Source organism: Sturnira hondurensis, unplaced genomic scaffold (genome assembly GCF_014824575.4).
Source record: "Sturnira hondurensis isolate 20B ecotype Veracruz unplaced genomic scaffold, ASM1482457v3 Scaffold0006437, whole genome shotgun sequence".
Taxonomy (NCBI): Eukaryota; Metazoa; Chordata; class Mammalia; order Chiroptera; family Phyllostomidae; genus Sturnira; species Sturnira hondurensis.
In genome coordinates, this window is record NW_028079068.1 from 2,134,205 (window position 1) to 2,155,212 (window position 21,008).

A 21,008-nucleotide genomic window follows, 5' to 3' on the forward strand; every position below is an offset into this window, starting at 1 on the left:
ACACATTAGGTTCTTAGCAAAATGAATGTCGTGTATGTATATAGGTATCTCTAATAACAGCAGTAAGAAAGTAGATAAAGGAAAGCTAGGATGTCACATTTCTTACCTTGCCTGCATCCAGCCCTTAGGCCACAATGGTTTCACCTCTGTCTCCATAAAGGATTTAAGATAATCCTCAGCAGACTGGCTTTTATTTGGCTCTAACTCATAGCATCCCAATTTGATCTCAACAAGGTTACATAACAAAGTTCTAAACAGATTAAAAATATATATTTATATATAAATCTGACTGCAAAATTGTAGAAAATTAAGCTTGAAACAGATTTTTTAAAAAGCACATAAATCTGACAGCAATAATAAAGAATACTATCTGAAAAATTCAGAAGATGACATGAAGATAAATAATGCCCAACATATATCATTCATTGCACTACAGCCAAATCCCCACATCAAACAACTTCCGGTGATACTATTAATCTAGGCATCGAGGACTGAAAAGGGCTGTCCTATCACTAATCCCTTACTTGGGCTGCTAAGAAAGGTGACTGACTATACAAGCATATTGAGTCCTTCACCTTTGGAAACCAGTACATGACTTACTCAATAATTCAACAATTAGCTTTAAAAAACCTTCTTATAAAAATAAGTGATAGCACTCTAAAATCATGAGGACCATATTAATCTTCTCTTAAATAAGCTTTTCCTACATACAAATCTTTGGTTACCCCCTATCCAGTCACCTCACCGGAGCTTCTTTTTATGCGAAACTTTACTTCTCCGTTACCACTCAGTTAAAGGCGAGGGCTCTGGTTAAGTCTTACCTGATGGTGTCATCCCAGTGGAATTTTTTTCTCGGTCCTATGACACGCTTCCCCGGTTTCTCATCATCATCTTCCTCGGATCCATTTTTCTCACGTTCTTCATCTGTTTGCAACCTAAAAAAAAAAACATTTCATAAAGCAAAGTTTTATGAACTTTGCCTATAATACACTCCCAAGAAACTTGTTGAATTACTTAATTGGATGTTAACTCAGAAGACAAGGTAAATGGGGAATCTACCTTTCCACATAACACTGTGAATTTCAAGTGTGTTAGGGAGCCATTTGGTAAAGAAGGTCTTCACACTGTAATGTAAAGGCATGAATACTCATCTCCTAGTTCAGAATATGTGTGTGTCCGACCACAGTCAAGCTGGCCAGTGTGTGAAACGTCAGGGCAGTGTCAGCTCTTGCTTTGGTCACACCCACACACAAAATCAGCAGCCTATGTGCCTTTAACATCAAAGCAATTGAGTGGGAAGCAAGGTCATTCAGAAAACATTTAATAGATAAGTTTTACGTATTTTGATAAAGACTCACCTACTGGTTTAACACCTACATACGGTATAAAGAACCACATATACCATTTCACTGGTATATGAGGATTTCTACTTGGTGATGAAGTCCACTTAAGACCCCTAAGGTCTAAAAATATTACTCAAAAGCAAAAGGCAGTTCAAATACAAGAAGCACATACTTGGCACACTTAGCTTGACTACGAGCCTGGCAGTCCTCCTGGTATTTAAACAGCTGTTCGGGCATGACATTGCTGACAGCCAGTTTCAGTTTTTGCAGAGGTTCTCTTAAACGATCATCCTGAGAAAAAAGCAAACTACAAGTTTTTTCAAACATGTTTAACAAAACTTATTTTGCAAGCAGATCTTTAGATGATGAAATTCACATTGGAGATCCTAGACCTGAAATGTTAATGTGGTTAAACACAGACACCTCTTCCACAACACTGACTTTTCACAGTGCACGCTGGGTGTGAAATTAGCACGACACACTTCCCAGAGAGCCAGGAGAGCCTCAGTTTTTGCCTGTTGCTACAGCATAAGTATCAATAGTGCTCCTTTACACTCTCGGAAATGCCCCGTGTTTGGTCAATACATTGTATGGACACTTCACCAGTAACACAAGTGATTACACAGAGAACCAAATCTACAGCGAGCAGGCCCACGCTAGCTAACCCCTGTTATGATGGGGGACCATTACCACAGGGAGAAACACTGCTACAGAACACGGCCACACACGATCTGGTCTGGAAGACTATCAACAGGATGCTGGCTGGCACCCTGTTCTCTCCTCTACTGGTGGTAATTGTTACTTATGTTGCAAGCAAAAATGCAAGGTAAGGCCAAAATGAAGAAGGGAACTGGGAGACTCTTCCTCATATGAGTTCAGGGCAAAAAGAAAAGCAAGTAAATTTGCACCTGATAGCTTTAATTGACTAATGTATTATTTTCATCATGCAAGTAACAATACATGTAGCTACTTAAAACACACTTTTCTTAATGTCATAGGTGCAGAAATATTCTAAGACTTTGCTTTTATTCACTGTCATGACTGCTTTGAAAATGTGATTCCGGGCCCTACCCGGTGCGGCTCAGTGGGCTGGGTGTCGTACTGCAAAGTTCACCGGCCAGGGCACGTGCGTGGGTTGCAAGTTCGGTCACTAGTCAAGGCGAGTACAAGAGACAACCTGATCAATGTTTCTCTCCCTTTCTTTCTCCCTTCCTTTCCCTCTCTCTAAAGATAAATAAATAAAGTCTTTTTATTTTAAAAAGTGATTTCTGGGCCCTGGCTGGTGTAGCTCAGTGGATTGAGTGCGGGCCTGCGAACCAGAGGATCGCGGTTCGATTCCCAGTCAGGGCACATGCCTGGGTTGCAGGCCAACTCCCAGCAGGGGACACACGAAAGGCAACCATACATTGAGGCTCCTTCTCCTCTGAAGATAAATAAAGAAATAAAATCTTTAAAAAAAAAAAAAAAGAAAATGAAAAAATTTTTTTTAAAGATTTTATTTATTTATCTTCAGAGAGGAAGGAGAGAGGGAGAGAAATATCAATGTATGGTTGCCTTTCATGTGTCCCCTGCTGGGAGTTGGCCTGCAGGGAACCAGCCTGCAACCCAGGCATGTGCCCTGGCTGGGAATCGAACCGCGATCCTCTGGTTCGCAGGCCCGCGCAGAAAATGAAAATTTAAAAAATAACTTTAAAAAAAAAGTGATTTCTGGTAAGAGGACTTTTAGGAATACAACTACCATGCTATGGCAGGTATATTTTACAAATTAAAATGTTCTATTTTATTAATAATATTTACCTTATTAATAAAAACAAATGTTATTACTAATAAATATTTACCTCTTTCAGGCATACCAATTAATAAACATTACTGCAATACGATAAGGTCTGCTATAAAATCCCATGTTTCAAAATGTGAACATCCACTTTGGGGGATCACTTTCTGAGAACTACATAGCAGAGACTATCTTCCTGGGTGCAACCTAAATACCCGTTAACAATAAAATGAATAAATTAATTGGGATATACTCATACAATGGGGCACTAAAACTGTATGGAGTACCACCCCATGCAAACGCAGATAAATCAGAGATGCATAATGTTGAGTGTAGAAAAGCAAGCTGCAGAAAAAAAGGCAGTATGACTCAGTTTTTATGAAGCTAAAAAACATGCAAAACCAAATAATACAATGTTTATGTTTACAAATGTGTGATGAAACCATGTAAAGAAAAGCAAGGGTAAGAAAGTTGTCTTTCTTTCATAGCCAACACAGAGAGTAAACAACTTCGAATAGCGAATTTGACATGTTCCTTAGAAAACATTTTACACTGTGCTAAAACCTGTTCGCCCACTTCCAGTTCACTTTGCACTGGCCCCCGTTTGTGTCGTCTGAGCTCACTGCAGTGAGCTCCCACTGCCAGTGCCTGAAGGAGTCAGGTACAGACACAAAATGCGAGACCTTGGATGAATTTCACTTGTTCAGTAACCTGCTCTGAACTGAGAAAGAACTAACATTTCTCAAGTATGTTATTAACGTTAAGTATTGGACCTAAAGAGTTCTGTGTCCGATCGCACCCAGTACAGTGATTCTGGAGGTAACGCGGATGCCCCCGCCCACACCATGGCAGACCTTGGACAGCCATGTTGCCCCGTGTGACTCCCACTTTCCCCCACCCCCAGCCAGAAAGGTGTAGGTTGGCCCAAGATATTATAGTCTGACTTTTTTGGTCCCCGGAATTTGGATTGAGATGAGAGAGCTGAGTCAGTCACTGTGTGTGTGGCTTTTCTGTAATGTGAAACACCTTGAGAATCAAGTAATCTTATCTGTGGATGCACATAAAAGGACAGATATGAGATGTGGGGAGAGAGGAAGAAATAAAGTTCATCGAAATGATCAGTTCCTATCCTTCTTGGCCGCGTTCTTGCCCTTAATTTCATGAAACACCTTTATTCGTAGAAAAAAAAGTCCCTTTTAATAACCTCATTAAAGTTATTTTCTATTACTTACAGGTTATTAATATCTTTTAACAATACAGTCAAACAAATCATTAAAGGAAAAGTAATTAGAACAATGAAGGTATAGAAAATCATTTTATATGAAGTAAAAAAGGGGACATAAGAAATGCTTTATATGGGAGTAAAAGACAGAAGACTGTACTTGAACAACAATTAAATTTTAAAAAAAGAAATGCTTTATAAAAGCGATGAAGTGGACAGATGGTTAGGTTTGTGAAAAAACTCAAAGGCAGAATTAGGATCAACAGGGCAGAAAACACCTGGATTTGGCTTCAAGTACAGAAGAACTTTCTGATACAATAAAGAAAGTTTCTGACCACGGGAAGGATTCAACTTGGACAATCATTTAGTGGGGTTGTAAGAGAGGAGAATCTACCAAACCTGAATTACACTAAATACTTTTTAAATGTACATGCAACCGTGTGATTTCTTGCACTGGTCTGCATAATGTCTGTATAGACACATTTTAGGAATAAGAAAACTGATTTATAAACATGTCAATAAGCCCTGGCTGGTATGGCTCAATGGATATAGTGCCAACCTACAAACCAAAGGGTCACCAGTTTGATTCCCAGTCAGAGCACATGCCTGGGTTGCAGGCCAGGGCCCCAGTTGGGGGCTCCCAGGAGGCAACCACACATTGATGTTTCTCTCCCCTTCTCCCTCCCTTCCTCGCCCATTAATAATAAATAAATAAAAATTAAAATAATATGTCAGATTATTTGTCGAAGGCAAAATTGTGATAGCTGTGAAACAGGCTAATTTATTGCCCCGACAATCTATGCCTTAGAAAACATTATTTCTCAACTAAACTTATCAATTATAGAACAATAACTCTTTCATGGGATCCAACATGACTTAATATACACATAACACGACTATAAATCAATTAATACACAAAAGGCCCCGAAAGGATACAGCGTCTTTGCAGGCTGTAAAACCAACAATGCAGCTACTGCGTCCCCCTTACCTGGACATTGAGGTGTAACTTCCGCAGGCGCTTGACTAGTGTCTCTTTATTACATGGCACGAAAGCTTCGAGGTGGGCGTAGACCCCACTGCGGATGACGGGGCCGAGCTCCTGCAGCTGTAACTCAATGCTGACCAAAAACAACAACAACAAATCAGTAGGGCAGGGGTCCTTTCTAGAACACCTACAAGCAAGAAGGCAGAGGAAGTGATTCTTTCCTCATTTTACATTTCCACGATTTCCTAGACAGCATTTTTCAAGGAAAAAACAATTAATAAATAGTGATGATACAGAAAATTTTGATGAGCACGGCTTAAGAGGAGACTTTATATAATCCCAAACAACCTGGCGAGTGATTTTCTTCATGACAGCGGCAGAGCCTGCATTTTTGGGTAAAGCACAGAAGCTCCATTATTAACCCAAAGCTCCCTTCCTCAGAGAGTCGGCATACTCCACTCAACCCCTACGATTACAATACTAGTGAGTGACACCGTTTCAGTGGGTTCTTAAGAGGACTTTTTCCTTAGCGGTGCTGGAAAATTCCAGAGTCAGAGGAGGCCAAGCCTCTCTGGCTGCACGCAGACTGCTTCATCCCCGCTTCCCTCACTGTGCCTACACTACAGACCAGACTGTTTGTTACGTCTTTTCGCACACAATCAAACCGTTCAACCACCTCGTTCTCAGAATGTACGTATCCCCACTGTTAAGCAGTGCACAACTGTCTTAAGCACGCATCCTGCACACATCTACTTTAATATTTTTTCCCTAAGAATTCTAATCTTCTAAGGTCTGGGAAGTGATCTGGAAACAACTAAAAACACCTGGCAACAAAAGTGTGAATTTCAGATATTTTCACATTTATTTCAGAGAAACAAAGGTTCTCTTGAAGTACTACTGAACATTCTTCAGCGCTGCCTCCGTCTCTCCAGCAGGCTCCTTTTCCTCTTATGTGAAATCTAGCCAAAAGCAGATTTCTACTCATAAAAGTTACTGTGAATGGGCCCTTGCTGGTTGGTGTAGCTCAGTGGATTGAGTGCGGGCCTGCGAACCACACAATCGCGGTTCAATTCCCAGTCAGGGCACATGCCTGGGTTGCAGGCCAGGTCCCAGCAGGGGACTCACGAGAAGCAACCATACATTGATAGTTTTCTCCTTCTCTCCTTCCCTTCCCCTCTAAAGATAAATAAATAAATAAATATTTTTAAAAAATCTTTTAAAAAAAAGTTACTGTGAATGGGCCTCAAACCTCTGACAATAAATTACAAGCATGAGACCACTATAGGTTCTAAATGAATGAAAATACACTGGGACCAACTGCTGTTTATACAGAGAGAACAAACATTGGGTTTTGCTGAGTAAATAGGCTGGGAACTCACTATTCCATTCTTCACTTTTCTATCTACACAAGGCTCTCCTCTGCCTCTGGAGCAGCGTCAAAGAAACGCAACACCGGATGCCACAGCCGAAGCGAGAGCCACCTTTGTAAACGAGACTCTACTGAGAAATATTGAGTTGTAAATACTATGGTACTTTCTTTTCACCAGGATTCTAGAAATATACTCACTTCCCCATCGGTGATATATGACGTTATCTTCCTACCCCAGCAACTCCCTCTTTTTAAAAAATGAAATATTTTTCTTATTCAATTGGTTTAAACACTAGTAAAAGAAAAGCTCTAAGTCCAAATGAATTCTGGAATCTACTGAATTTCCTAGATTCTTCCTCGAGTATTCTAGATATCCTACCAATATTGTCCAAATAACACAACCATTAAAACCCACTAAATGAAGAAAGAATTAGGGAACAATAACCCAAACTCAAAATCCCAAACAGCTCTTTACCTTATACAACAATTCAGAGCCTGCTGATGTGTTAACTGACACTAGACAAGAGGTGTGTTCGTCCCTCTTGTCCCTGAGTAACGACTTTATTCAGATGGGCTGGTTCTAGTGTTACCTGAAGAAGACTTGGTGTGGATGGAACAGGCCAAGTTCCATCTTGGAACTTGTCGCATTTACAAATGCGGTTGACAAATTGTTAGGGACTCTTCCAATTGCAAAGTAACCCCTCAAGAGAGTAAGGAAAGCTCTGGCTTACGATCAACCCCTTCACTTTGTTAACCTCTATTTCAAAGAGAGAAACCGACAGAGACCAGCTGGTAAGTTTATTCACTGAGATTCAAGTCATCACTCACTCACGAGCTCCTTAAAGAAGCATCCAATAATGCGGAGGCAGACAGGTCTCATGCAAGTGTGTCGGGTTGGTAGTGCCCACCTGGAGCACCTGTTGAACAGAATTGTCAGGCTGAATTGGAGTAACGGGCAAAGTGTCATGATTTTATTACCAATGACTGCTTCAGGTAAAGGAGGAAACAGGGGATGAACTCGAGCCAGCATGCTGTATATTTGTCGATTCAGGTCAAATTTAATTAGACAAAAAATAAAAGGATGCTCTATTCCAACAAAGTCATCTCCTCTTCTCCCCAGGGTAAGGAAGCAATACAGGGGTAACTTCACGGGAGTAACTACCCCAAACAATCTACCACGCGCCCTTACAAGACCAACTCAGTCCAGAGGTATAAGGGATGCGGGTTAGGAAAGTGAAACTAGAGGACTTGTTTCCGGACAGACACGAGAGGAGTTAACAGAGAAGCCTGTTAAGAGAATGTTAATGTTCTGTTTATTCGAGATGTTATTTCCCAAGGATGGTCTTTTAATTCTCCCAGGGAAAAATAGCTGTTCCCTCTGACAGAAGAGTAAAATAAAAAAAAAAACCACTGTCTTAGTCTCACAAAGAGGATCTGATCTAGTAAACTGTGGAAGTTCACGTGGAAAGAAAAGGAAGAGCTAGCCAGATCCCCGACACAGAATCTGGGGCAGCTCCGAGGGGCAGTGTTTACATTGTTTACTGAATCTAGGGTTTGCAGGGAGCTAGGAAAAAGGAACCGCTACAGACAGAATCATTTGCCTAACTTCCAGGCAGACAGAATCAATCTGAAAACCCCTGGCTAAAATAAACAATGAGACCAAGACATTCGCACACCACTAGCAGCTCACTAGGTTGTACGTTTCATGAAGTCCGTGGGACCTCACACGTTTTAGGTAGTCCGGCACGAGAGACTGCAATTAATTAAGATAGTTTTCAGAATCAACAAACCAATTCATCCTTTACATCTTATGAGAAACTGTCTCCTTTATATATTTAAAAGACAGAAATCACAGTATTAGAAATGTGGTATCTTTGTTTCTGTAAGATGCTACTGAACCAATACGTTATTCTCATCAGAGTAGTAAATTTTGCTGCTTTCCCTAGAATCACTTGTTTTTCCCAGTTCTGCTTGCAGCCAACTATATACTCAATTTCTATAACCAGTGGTCAAAATGTATAAGCCAATAGGTTTATAAATACATCTTACGAGATCACAGTCTTAGAATCTACAGCTTTATTAGTATCAAACTCTAACAAAGAGTGAAAACTACCCCTACATTAGCTATAACCTGTATCACAAATCAGCCTTCACACTCTCTCCTCCTTAACCTAACTTCTGTCATTCCGCACTGGACCCTAACCTAACCCACAGCCACAACTTCTTTAAACCCGGCTGTCCACGTGGCTTTAAGCATTCCTATGCATTTTTCTCAAGTCTACAGAATAGACAGAAAATTACACCAAATTTAGTGTAAAGAGAGCTCAGAGCTATCCCAGAAAGATATTTTCATGTATGTTAATTTAAAAAAACCATATAAATCTAGAATGCTGTTCAACCCACACAGCAGTCACTTGCTCTGGCAGTTATGATACTGGAAGCTTTGGTTATCATAAGGGGTTCTGGAGAAGCAGTAAATGCAGAAGCATCATTTTGCTGAGAAACGAAGCCCATGAAACATGCTAGGAGGCTGAAAGGGAAGAGCTGATACGTGCGACTGGCCAGGCACTCAGCATTTGTATCTCAAAGGCCTACTGTATTTTTTAAGTAAATTCTTAAGGTTCCAATAATTTTTAAGGTTTAACCAAACAAGAAAATTACTTACTCCAGAAGAATATTATTCATATCCTGTGTAAAGAATTTTTTCCTTCCTTCTTCATCAAAAAGTTTGGCAGCCTGGAGAAACATAAGATTGACAATATAACCATTAATAAACACATTATTTGTTTCCATATTTATTTACTAAAGACTAAATAAATATTCTTTGTTTTGCCCTGCCTGGTGTGGCTCGGTGGATTGAGTGCTAACCTGTGAACCAAAGGGTCGCTGGTTTGATTCCCAATCAGGGCACACGCCTGGGTTGTGGGCCATGTCCCCAGAAGGGGGCACGCAAGAGGCAACCACACATTGATGTTTCTCTTTCTCCCTCCTTTCCCCCCTCTCTAAAAAAGAAATTAATTAATTTTTTTAAAAGAGGGGGGATGGGCTGGGATGGGAATAAAAGACAGAAAACTATACTTGAACAACAATTAAATTTTTTCCCAAAAAATAAAAAGTAAAGAAAAGAATCATCTTTTTGAGGGTGGGGTTATAATTTCCTTCACTTTGTATCCTCCATACCCAATTTAGTACCTGGCAGAAGGGGGCAATTAAAGAGGGCTGAAACAAAATTAGCATATCTACCATTCCCATTATGTCTGTATTGAGTTTTCCTCAATCTCCTTAAATTCACAAAATTTTAAATATGAGATCTTCCAGTGTTTTGGATGTCTCATGTATTTTATTAATTCTTGCTGTGGTCTCCAAAATAACAGAGAGCAGCTGTCTCACTTTCTACAGACATTATTGTCTACACTGTGTCTCATATTCTACACTTCATACCCATCACCAGATGAAATACTCGTAACCACTGATGACACTGGTATTATACCCCCACTTCACAAACCAGGAACCTGAATCTTACAGGGGTTATACAATATTCCCAAAATCACACTGCCAAAGTGATAGACCCCAGACTCAGACCAAGAGGTTTTCTGACTTCAACTGCACCACAGTGGCCCCCCGTGCAAATACCCTAGGCTTGCTGTAGCCAGTGTGGGTTCCACCTAATTACACACCGACAACGAAAACATTAGCCAAGGTTATTTTCAAGGTATAAGCAAAAATTAATTCAATGAGCTCAAGGATATTTTCATTGTTATGTTTGTCACTTGAAGCACCTGACCAAAAACAAATCGTCCTGGGGAAATCACAAAGGATAGAGTATCCTGACTCCCCCAAGATGTGAAACATCAAGCCTGACCCACTAATCTGAGCACATCACGTGCTGACTCTGTCCACCTACCAAGTTATTTGACAATTTTACGTGCTGTCAATAGAAGAGGAAACTTTCCGAGATGTGCCTCAGAGACTCTTAGAAAGGATTAAGACTGGGTGTGTGCAGGAAGCAGAAATATAAGAAGAAAGCCAGAAGGAAAACTAAACCTCGAGAAGCGGAATCAAAACAGTCAAGAGGCTCACCACTGAGAGAGTGCTACCAAGTAATAAAAGGATATGCACAAACCCCTTATCACACAAACACCAGCATTTTAGCAAAGTCAATTCCCATCTTCTCACCACCCCATATTTCAAAGAAAAAATATGGAGAACTCATAGACATCAGTAAGTGAAATCAATCTTTTTACTGACAATTTCCTACTAAGAGGTTAGGAAGCAACTGTGTTCATTAATCCTGGCATGACTACTACAGAGACAGATGACAGTGTCTGGTATTTGAAATATGACAGAGCTTTACAAGATTGAAACTCATTACTAACCGGTTTAGTTTATTAAATGAGAATGAATGGCATGTAACAGAGCAGAGGGAGTGTACACAAACTATGGAGCTCAATGGTCCTGTCTTTGTGCCTTTCATTCTGAGGTGGGTCTCCTGCAGACAGCTTATACACTGGTGGTGTTTTCTTATTATAGATAAGTATTTATTGCCATTTTACTTTTAAACTATTTGCCTCTTTTTTTTTCTTTCTCTTCTTCTTAAAGCAAGCCCTTTAACATGTGTTGTAATACTGGTTTGGTGGTAATGAACTCCTTTAGCTTTTTCTTGTCTGGAAAATTCTGTATTTCTCCTTCAATTTTAAATGATAGCCCTGCTGGGTGGAGTAGCCCTGGTTGTAGGTCCTTGCTTTTCATCATCTGAAAGATTTCATGCCAATCCCAACTGGCCTGAAATGTTTCTGCTGAGAAATCAAATCAGATGACAGTCTAATGGGAGCTCCCTTGTAAGTAAGTAACTGTTTTTCTCTTGTGGCTTTTAAGATTCTCTCCTTGTCTTTTAGCTTTGTCATTTTAATTGTGACATGTCTTGGTGTAGAACTCTTTGGATCCAACTCTTTTGGATCCATACGTGCTTCCTAGACTCGTGTATCTTTTTCCTTCACCAGGTTAGGGAAGTTTTCGCTCATTATTTCCTCAAATAGGTTCTTGATTCCTGGCCCAATCTTACCCTTCTGGTATCTCTATGATGTGGATGTTGTTACACTTTATGTTGTCCTAAAGGTTTCTTAAACTCTCCATATTTTCAAAATTCTTTCTTTCTTTTTTTTGCTGCTCTAGTTGGGTGTTATTTTCCATGTTGCCTTCCAAATTGCTGATTTGATCCTCAGCTTCATTTAACCTACTGTTTATTCCTTCCAGTATATTACTTATCTCAGATATATTGCATTCTTTATTTCTAACTGGTCCTTTTAATGGTTTCTACATCTTATTTAATGCTGTTGAACATCATTACTCTAAACTCTGTATCTTATAAACTGCTTGCCTCCATTTCATTTAGTTCTTCTGGAGAATTCTCTTGTTCTTTCATTTGGGGCCTGTTTTTCTTTGTCTATTTTGGCTGCCTCTTTGTTTGTTTCTATGCATTAGGTAGATCTGCAATGACTCTGGTGTAGACCTATGGCAGGCACTGCCTGTGACTGGCCCGGCTAACTGGTTTGAAGCTATCAGCCATCACAGCTGTGGCTCCCTCTGTTGGGCTTGTGGGTGTGTAGAAAGAACCAAACTGCCAACCAAGGCTGGTTTTTATCAGCAGTGGGCCTGAGGGAGGGTCAGCTAAGTCTCAGAGCTCCCAGAGATCTGCCTTAGTCTGCAGGCTTCCCATTAGGCTTATTCACTGCAAGTGCTTCCAGTTGTGACCTCAGTAAAAAACATTTAAGAATAAGAAAATGAAAAAATAAATAAAATTGAGAAATAAAATCCACAGGTTTGTTGGGAAAATTAGATAAATTTTGCACTCCCCTAACCAGATATTTAAAACTTAGAAATAGTTAAGAGAAATGAATATGACAGAGATGGTTAATAAATTTTAAAATGTGATTTAAATAATTCACTGTAATCCTAGGAGAAATTGGAGAATAGTGCATACATCACAATTCCATTATCAATTGTTTTAAATAATAATAGAACATTTTCAAATGCATGCATGGATTAAAATCCAGAAAAATAAATAGTAGTTTAATAGGGTCTTCTCCACAGGAGATGGGGAATATCAGTTTATGGGAGAATCTTTTCCTAAGTTGAAATATATTTGTGCCCTGACTAGTGTGTCACTCAGTGGATTGAGCACCAGACTGTGAAGCAAAGGGTCTCTGGTTTGATTCCCAGTCAGGGCACATGCCTGGGCTGCAGGCCAAGTCCCCAGAAAGGGGGCGTGTGGGAGGCAACCACACATTGATGTTTCTTTCCCTTTCCTTCTCTCTAAAGAAATAAATAAATAAAACTTAAAAAAATGTTTTGTATTCTGAGTCATACTTTTCTTTTAATTTTTTTTAAAGATTTTTTTGTTAAAGATTTTATTTATTTATTTATCTTTAGAGGGGAAGGGGAGGGAGAGAAACATCAATGTATGGTTGCCTTTCGTGCGTCCCCTGCTGGGAGTTGGCCTGCAGGGAACTGGCCTGCAACCCGGGCATGTGCCCTGACTGGGAATCGAACCGCGATCCTCTGATTCGCAGGCCCGCACTCAATCCACTGAGCTACACCAGCCAGGGCCTGAGTCATACTTTTTTAATGAGAAAAAAAGAGGACTAAAATATGGCATGAATTCATATAAACATGCTAATTGGCACTATTTTAAGTCAAAAGAATCTCTCTCTGAGATTATATGGAGAAATCTGACAGTAAACTGAATTTGCACTAAACAAAAGAAAATTATCTAATTCAATCTGGAGATGGACCAACTGTGACGTGGCAAAACCTCAACTCTTAAGCCTGTCCTAGTAGGAACATTATTAATGCATGCTTACTCAAGCAGCTGATTGGCTGGAAAGGATTAGCTGGTAAAAACTAGCAGGTCCACTTCTGCAATGTTACTAAATACTCCCACCTTCCCACTCTCTTTTTTTTTTAATACTCACCCAAGGACATGCTTACTGATTTGGGGGAGATGGGAAGGAAGGGAGAGAGAGAAGGAGAGAAACATCAATATGAGAGAGAAACATCAATTGGTTGCCCTATGAACTCACGACCTTTCAGTCTACAGGACAATGCTCCAACCAGGCCTCATCGGCCAGGGCCCACTAATTTTTTTACATGACTATATAGGCCAGTGAATACTGTATTTATAAAACCTATGCAGAAAAATAGCTATAAGGTGAAGCAACCCAATAAAACAATCAATTGTATCTATATTGTAAGTACAATTGTGTATATTATACTTGAATATAATCGTTGTATTATATATACTTGTACATATAATTGTATATAACTGTTGTAAGTACAATTATATATACTTCTGTTTAAAAGCAAAGGCTATGCTATCAGCTGACTTCTCAGCAGAAAATCTACAGGCCAGAAGGCAATGGCAAGAAAACTTTAAATGCTAAAAGGAAGGAACCTACAGCCCCGACTGGTGGGTTGGGCACCATCCACAGACTGAAAGGTCACTGCTCGGATTCCTGGTCAGGTTGCAGGCCAAGCGCCCTAGTTGGGGGCTTGCAAGAGGCAACAGATGGATGTTTCTCTCCCATTTTTCCTCCTTCCCTTACCCTCGCTCTAAAAACAAATTAATTATATCTTTTTTTAAAAAAGAAAAAGAAAGGAAGTAGATTACATATACCCTGCGTGGTTATCATTCAGAATTGAAAGAAGGATAAAGAGTTTCTGAGAGAAGCAAAGACTCGCAGAGTTCATCACCACTAAACTGGATCCATAAGAAATGTGAAAGGGTCTTCTTCACATATAAAAGAAAGGGTCAATATCAGAAATAAGAAAAGAGAAAGAAAAAAATTTCACAGGTAAAGGCAAATATAGAATTAACACAGCCAATTAAAAAGCTAATTTGGAGGTTAAAAAACAAAAGTAGCAAAATTAACTATACCTTTGCTAGCAAAAGTAGCAAAATAGTAAGAAATGAACAAAACAAAAAAGATACAAAATATGACATCAAAAACAGAGTATGGAAGGGGTGGGAAAATGTACTGCTTTTAGAACCTGTTTGAACCTGAATGCCAACCAGGTTAAAACAGACTGCTATAGACACAGATGGGTATGCATGACCTTCGTGGTAACTATAAACCAAAACCAAAACCAAAACCAAAACCAAAACCAAACCCCCCACAAAAATAATAAGAACCCAAACAAAACACTAAAGAAAACCAGTAAAACAAAAGAAATCAAGAAAGTAACAAAAAAGAACTACAAAAACAACAAAAAACAATTCATAACGGAAGTACATGCCTATCAATAATTACTTTAAATGTAAATGGACTAAATGCTCCAATCAAAGGACACAGGGTAAGCCCTGGCTGGTGTGGTTCAGTGGCTTGAGTAGCTGGCCTACAAACCAAACCAGAAGATACAGGGTAGCTGAATGAATAAAAAACAAGACCCATCTATATTTTGCTCACGAGACACTCTCTTCAGATCAAAAGACCTACACAGACGGTAAGTGAAGGAATAGAAAAAGATATTGCATGCAAATAGAAACAAAAACAAAGCTGTGGTGCAGTATTTACATATGACAAAATAAACATTAAAATGAGGACGGTAAAAAGAGACATGATAAATGGATCAATCCAAGAAGATACAACACCTACATATACAAGCAAATATCAATGGGCATAAAGAGAGAGATAAACAGCAGTGCAGGATTAGTGGACTTTATATGCCTCTAACATCATTGGGCAGACCAGAGAGACAGAAAATTAATAGAAAATAATGACATTAAATGTTACATTACACCAGATTGATTTAACAGACATTCCTAGAACATTTCATCTAAAAACTGCAGAGTACACATTTTTTCAAGTGCACATGGAATATTCTCCAAAAACTGATCACATATTAAGCCACAAAACAAATCTCAATAAATTCAAGAAGAGTTAAATTGTATCAAACGTTTTTCTGACCACAATGGTAGGAAACTAGAAGTCAATTACAAGAAGAAAACTGAAGAAGCCCGGGGCAGTGTGCCTCCACTGGTTGGGCGTTGTCCTGCAAACTGAAAGGTAGTAGGTTGATTCCCAGTCAAGGCACATGCCTCCCAGGTTACGGATTCAGTCAATGGGGTACATATGAGAGGCAACCAACTGATGCTTTTCTCTTTTTCTCTCTGTCCCTCTCTCTCATTGATGCTTCTCTCCCTCTCTTTCTCCACCCCACCTCCACTCTCTAAAAAAAATCAAGAAGCATGTACTCAGGTAAGGATTGTAAAAATCTGTTTTTTTTAAAAAGAAAATTGGAAAAAACATAAACACATGGAGACTAAACAATCAACAGAATAAAGAGAAAATTCAAGAAGTTTAAGATAAGTAACGATGAAAACACAGGTCCCCCAAATTTATGGGATGTAGCAAAAGCAGTTCTAAGATGGAACTGCCAACAGTTCCATATATAGGCCAACCTCAAGAAACAAGAAAGACCCCAAACAAACAGCTTAACTTTACACCTAAAGTAACTAGAAAAAGAACAAACAAAACCCGAACTAAGTAGAAAAAAAGAAATGACATAGATTACAGCAGAAAGAAATGATTTAGAGACTTAAAAAATAGATAAGATCAATGAAACTATGAGCTGGCCCTTTGAAAGTGTCCACAATATCAATGAACCTATATAGCCAGACTGACTCATCAAGGAAAAAAGAAAGCCCAAACAATTAAAATCAGAAATGAAAGATGAACACTTACAACTGACACCACAAAAATACAAAGGACCATTAAAAAACACTATGAACAATGATATGCCAACAAACTGGACAATCTCGAAGAAATAGATTCTGAGAAACATACAAACATTCAAGACTGAACCAAGAGGGAACAGAAAATCTAGACAGACCGATTACTAGTAATAAAATTGATCAGTAATCAAACCAATACTAGTCATAAAATTGATCAGTAATTGATCAGTAATCAGTAATAAAATTGATCCGAAAAACAAACAAAAGTCCAAGGCCAGACAGCTTCACAGATGAATTTCAAACATTTAAAGAACAATTAACACCTATCCTCCCAAAAAACTGAAGAGGAAGGGACACTTTCAAACTATTTGTATTCAACCAGCATTCCCTTCATACCAAAATCAGACAGATACTACAAGAACAAAAATCGAAGGCCACTGTCTTTGATGAACATAAATGTAAAAACTGTTAACAAAATACTAGCATACCAAATTCAACAACACATTAAAAATATTCTATATGACAATAAGTGAGCTATACGCAGTGGAACCTCTGTTCCCCAACTTAATTTGTTCCAGGGGCTGTTTGATTTCAAATTGTTCGAGTCGGGAAATGTTCAAGAACCGTGGTTTTGTTCAACAACCAAGACATTTTTCCTGTGAACAACTTGGGTGAAAGCAGAATTGTTCGAGGAGGGATGCATTTGAGAACCAAGGTTTGTGTGTACCAGAGATGCAAGGATGGTTCAACATCCACAAACATGTTATCATGATGCACCATATCAACAAAACCAAGGCTAAAAATCACATGATCAATTCAATAGATGCGGGAAAAGCATCTGACAAAATTCAACACCCAATTACAATAAAAATTCTCAAAAAGTTAGTATACAGGGAACTTACCACATCGTAAGTTATATATGACAAACCCATAGCTAACAACTTACTCAATGGTGAAAAGCTGAAAGCTTTTTCTCTGAAATCAGGAGCAAGACAAGGATGCCTGCCCACTCTCACCACTATCTATTCAATCCAGTACTGGAAGTCCTAGCCACAGCAATCAGACAAGAGAAAGAAATATAAAGTATATAAAGTATCCAAACTATAAAGATAGCACTAAAAACTGTCACTATATGCAGATGACATAATACTATATATAGAAAACCCTAAAGATTCCACCAAAACTTATTAGAATAAATTAATTCAGTGAAGTAGCAGGATACAAAATGAATATACAAAAATCTGTTGCATTCCTATACACTAATAATGGATGACCAGAAGGAGAAATTAAGAAACCAATCCCATTCACCACTGCATCAAAAACAATAAAATACTCAGGAATAAATTTAATGAAGCATGTAAAAGATCCATACTCTGAAAACTATACCATACTGGAGAAAGAAATTAGAGAGGACCCAAATAAATGAAAAGCTATATTATGCTCCTGAATTGGAAGGATTAATACCATTAAAATGTACATACTAGCCCTGACTGGAGTAGCTCGGTAGACTGAGTGCTAGCCTGAGAATCAACGGGTTGCTGGTTCGATTCCCAGTCAGGGAGCATGCCTGGCTTACAAGCCAGTTCCCCGGGTGGGGGGGGGGGATATGTGGGAGACAACCACACACTGATGTTTTTCTTCCTCTCTTTCTCCCTCCCTCCCTCTCTCTAAAAATAAATAAAATCTTTTTTTTAAAAAGCCCACACTAGTCAAAGCAATTTACAGATTCCATGTAATCCCTGTCAAAATATCAATGATATTTTTCTCAGAACTAGGAAAAATAATCCTAAAATTTATATGGAACCACAGAAGACCATGAATAACCAAAACAATCTTAAGAAGCACAATGCTGGAAGTAACACATTCCCAGATTTCAAACAATATTACAAAGTTATATCATAACCAAACAGTATGGTATTACCACAAAAACAGATACAAAGATCAATGGAACAAACAATAGAACCTAAAGATAAACCCTCACTTACATGGTCAATTCATCTATGACAAAAGAGGCAAGAATATGCAATGGAGAAACGACAGTCCTTCAACAAGTAGTGCTGGGAAAACTCAGACATGTGCAAAAAAGGGAAAAGAAACTGGACCACTGCCTCACATCATAGACAGAAATAAACTCTAAATGGATTAAAGATTTAAATGTAAGAACTGAAACCATAAAATTCCTAGGAAAAAAGATAGGAAACTCAGCCGGGATGTATTTACTGATTTTAGAGAAGAGGAAAGGAGGAAGGGGGAGAGAGAAAAACATCTACGTGAGAAACACTGATCACTCCCTCACATACACACTCCAAACGGGGATCAAACCTGCAACCCAGGTACGTGCTCGAACTGGGAATCAAACCCACAACCTTTTGGTGTCCAGGACGCCCCTCCAACCAAGCCAACCAGCCAGGGCTAACATCTTTCTGGCTAGGTCCGTCTGAGCAAGGGAAACAAAAGAACAAAGAAACAAAAGGGCCTGCATCAAACTAAGCTGCACAATGAAGGGTACCATCAACAAAACGAAAACACAACCTACGGAATGGCAGAATATACTCACAAACGATATATCCCACATGCAATACGTATAAAGCATTCATACAACTCAATACCAAAAAAAGAAACAATAAGCATTCATACAACTCAATACCAAAAAAAAGAAACAATCTGATCAGAAATTGGGCAGAGGACGTGAATAGGCAGTTCTCCAGGGAAGGTACACAGGAGGCCAACAGACACATGTAAAGACGCGCAGCAACACTAATCATCAGTGAAGTGCAAATCAAAACCACAGTGAGACACCACCGCACACCAGTCTGAATGGCTACTGTCAAAATGTCAACAAATAACATGTGCTGGACGCTGAGATAAGGAGACCCTTTGGCACTGCAGGTGGGAGTATAACCCAGTGCAATCCCTATGTAAAAGAGTACGAAGACTCCTCAAAAAACTACAAATAGAACTACTGTATCACCCAGCAATTCCACTTCTGGATATTTATCTAAAGAAACTGAAAACACTAATTTAAAGATATAAATCCATCCTTATGTTCATCGCAGCACTATTTACAATCACTAAAATTCAAAAGCAACTTCGGTGTCCATGGAAAAGATAAAAGAGATGAGGTGTATATACATATATACAGGAATATTACTGAGCAATAAAAAAGAATAAAATCTTGGCATTTGCAACAAAATGGATGGGCCTAGAGGAAATCATGCTAAGTGAAGAAAATGAGAGAGTCAAATACTATATGATTTCACTTATTGGAAAATCTTTTAAAAAAAGGTAAAACAAATGAACAAACAAAACAAAAACAGAGTCAGAAATAGATATTAAACCAAGGGTTGCCAGCGGGGAGGGAGGCGGGGGAATAGGTGAAGGGGAACAGAATCAATTTATACCACAACTTGCACAGTGACGGATGATTACTAGACTTGGTTTGGTGTGAGAATCACATTGTAAGGCATATAAATGTTGGATCATTATATTGTAGCCCTGAAACTCATATATTCAATAATACTGAATACCTTAAGTATAATAAATAAGTAAAACCAAAGTCCAATGCACATACCGAAAGACTAAAAGGAAATTAAGTTTGTTGTTTACATGGGTATTGGGATAGCTGGTTATTATTTTTGCCTTAACAATACATTTATCACTATATTTGTGGAGCGAACAAAGAAAACAAGAGTAACCCCACTTACTACACGGAGGTCTTCAATACGTTTCTCGAGAAGGACAGGCAAACCCTCTGGGAGTGTAGGCACCACCCTGGGCATAACCTGAGAGGCATAGGTTGGCTGGGTGGTGTTTCCATTCTCTCCGCCCGACTCAGAAAGGGGGCTACCATCAGAAGTAGCATCCAGTAATCTGTCAAAGTCGATATCATCTAGAATCTTTAGGGCACTTTCCGCTTCCTGAAACAGTTCGTGTTCACTTGTGCTAACAAAAATGGGGAGGTCCGGATCAGCATTGTTCATATTTAAGTCCGAGACATCATTTCCCAGCGCTACGGCGGCAGAGGGGGGCTTATTCAGGGAGGTGGTCAGTAAGCTCCCTGGGACTTTGGGGTTAGAGTCCTTCTCTAACGCTTCCTTCTCCTTTTGAAATTTTCGTATCATGGCAGCTAGAGAAAGAGAATCTTTATACCGTTTCTTCTTTTTTTCAGACTTGTGTGAGTTTAGAGCCACAACTCTGTAAAGAAAAAAGGAATCAGGCTATGTTAATGTTAATTAACATTAATTAACTATGTTAAATCACTTAATGATTTAAACATTAAAGCCTCATGTAAATAAAAAGGCAGAGATTATCACTTGACATGCAGAAGAGAAAGTTCCTTATTAAATTATACTTTTGCAATAGCATCTTCATCATCTTTTGGATCGTCACTTATGAAAGATAGATAGGTAAAAGGACACCTGAGTGAGAAAAATGAATGAAGTCAACAGGGAAACAAACTGAATGTCCCTCGGGTGCACTGAAGTATACTGCATAGCAGGTTTCACTTACTACTCTTGGAATGTTCACATTCTTTAGCACATCTGCAAAGTACTAACCTGAAGAATCAACCAAGTAAAAAAAAATG

General features: G+C 39.0%; 1 protein-coding gene across 4 annotated transcripts in view; it reads right to left on the reverse strand.

The window, feature by feature from the left end:
* The window catches only part of UBN2 (ubinuclein 2), a 90,449-nt gene that overhangs the window by 41,282 nt on the left and 28,159 nt on the right, over window positions 1-21,008 (reverse strand). For all 4 annotated transcript variants that reach the window (XM_037049101.1, XM_037049099.1, XM_037049100.1 and 1 more), the window contains 6 exons: window positions 20,128-20,617; window positions 9,359-9,429; window positions 5,328-5,457; window positions 1,516-1,634; window positions 822-935; window positions 107-250 (listed from right to left, as the gene is read on the reverse strand). In XM_037049101.1, the coding sequence (XP_036904996.1) occupies window positions 107-250; window positions 822-935; window positions 1,516-1,634; window positions 5,328-5,457; window positions 9,359-9,429; window positions 20,128-20,617 (1,068 nt within the window). The remainder of the gene's footprint in view (window positions 1-106; window positions 251-821; window positions 936-1,515; window positions 1,635-5,327; window positions 5,458-9,358; window positions 9,430-20,127; window positions 20,618-21,008) is intronic.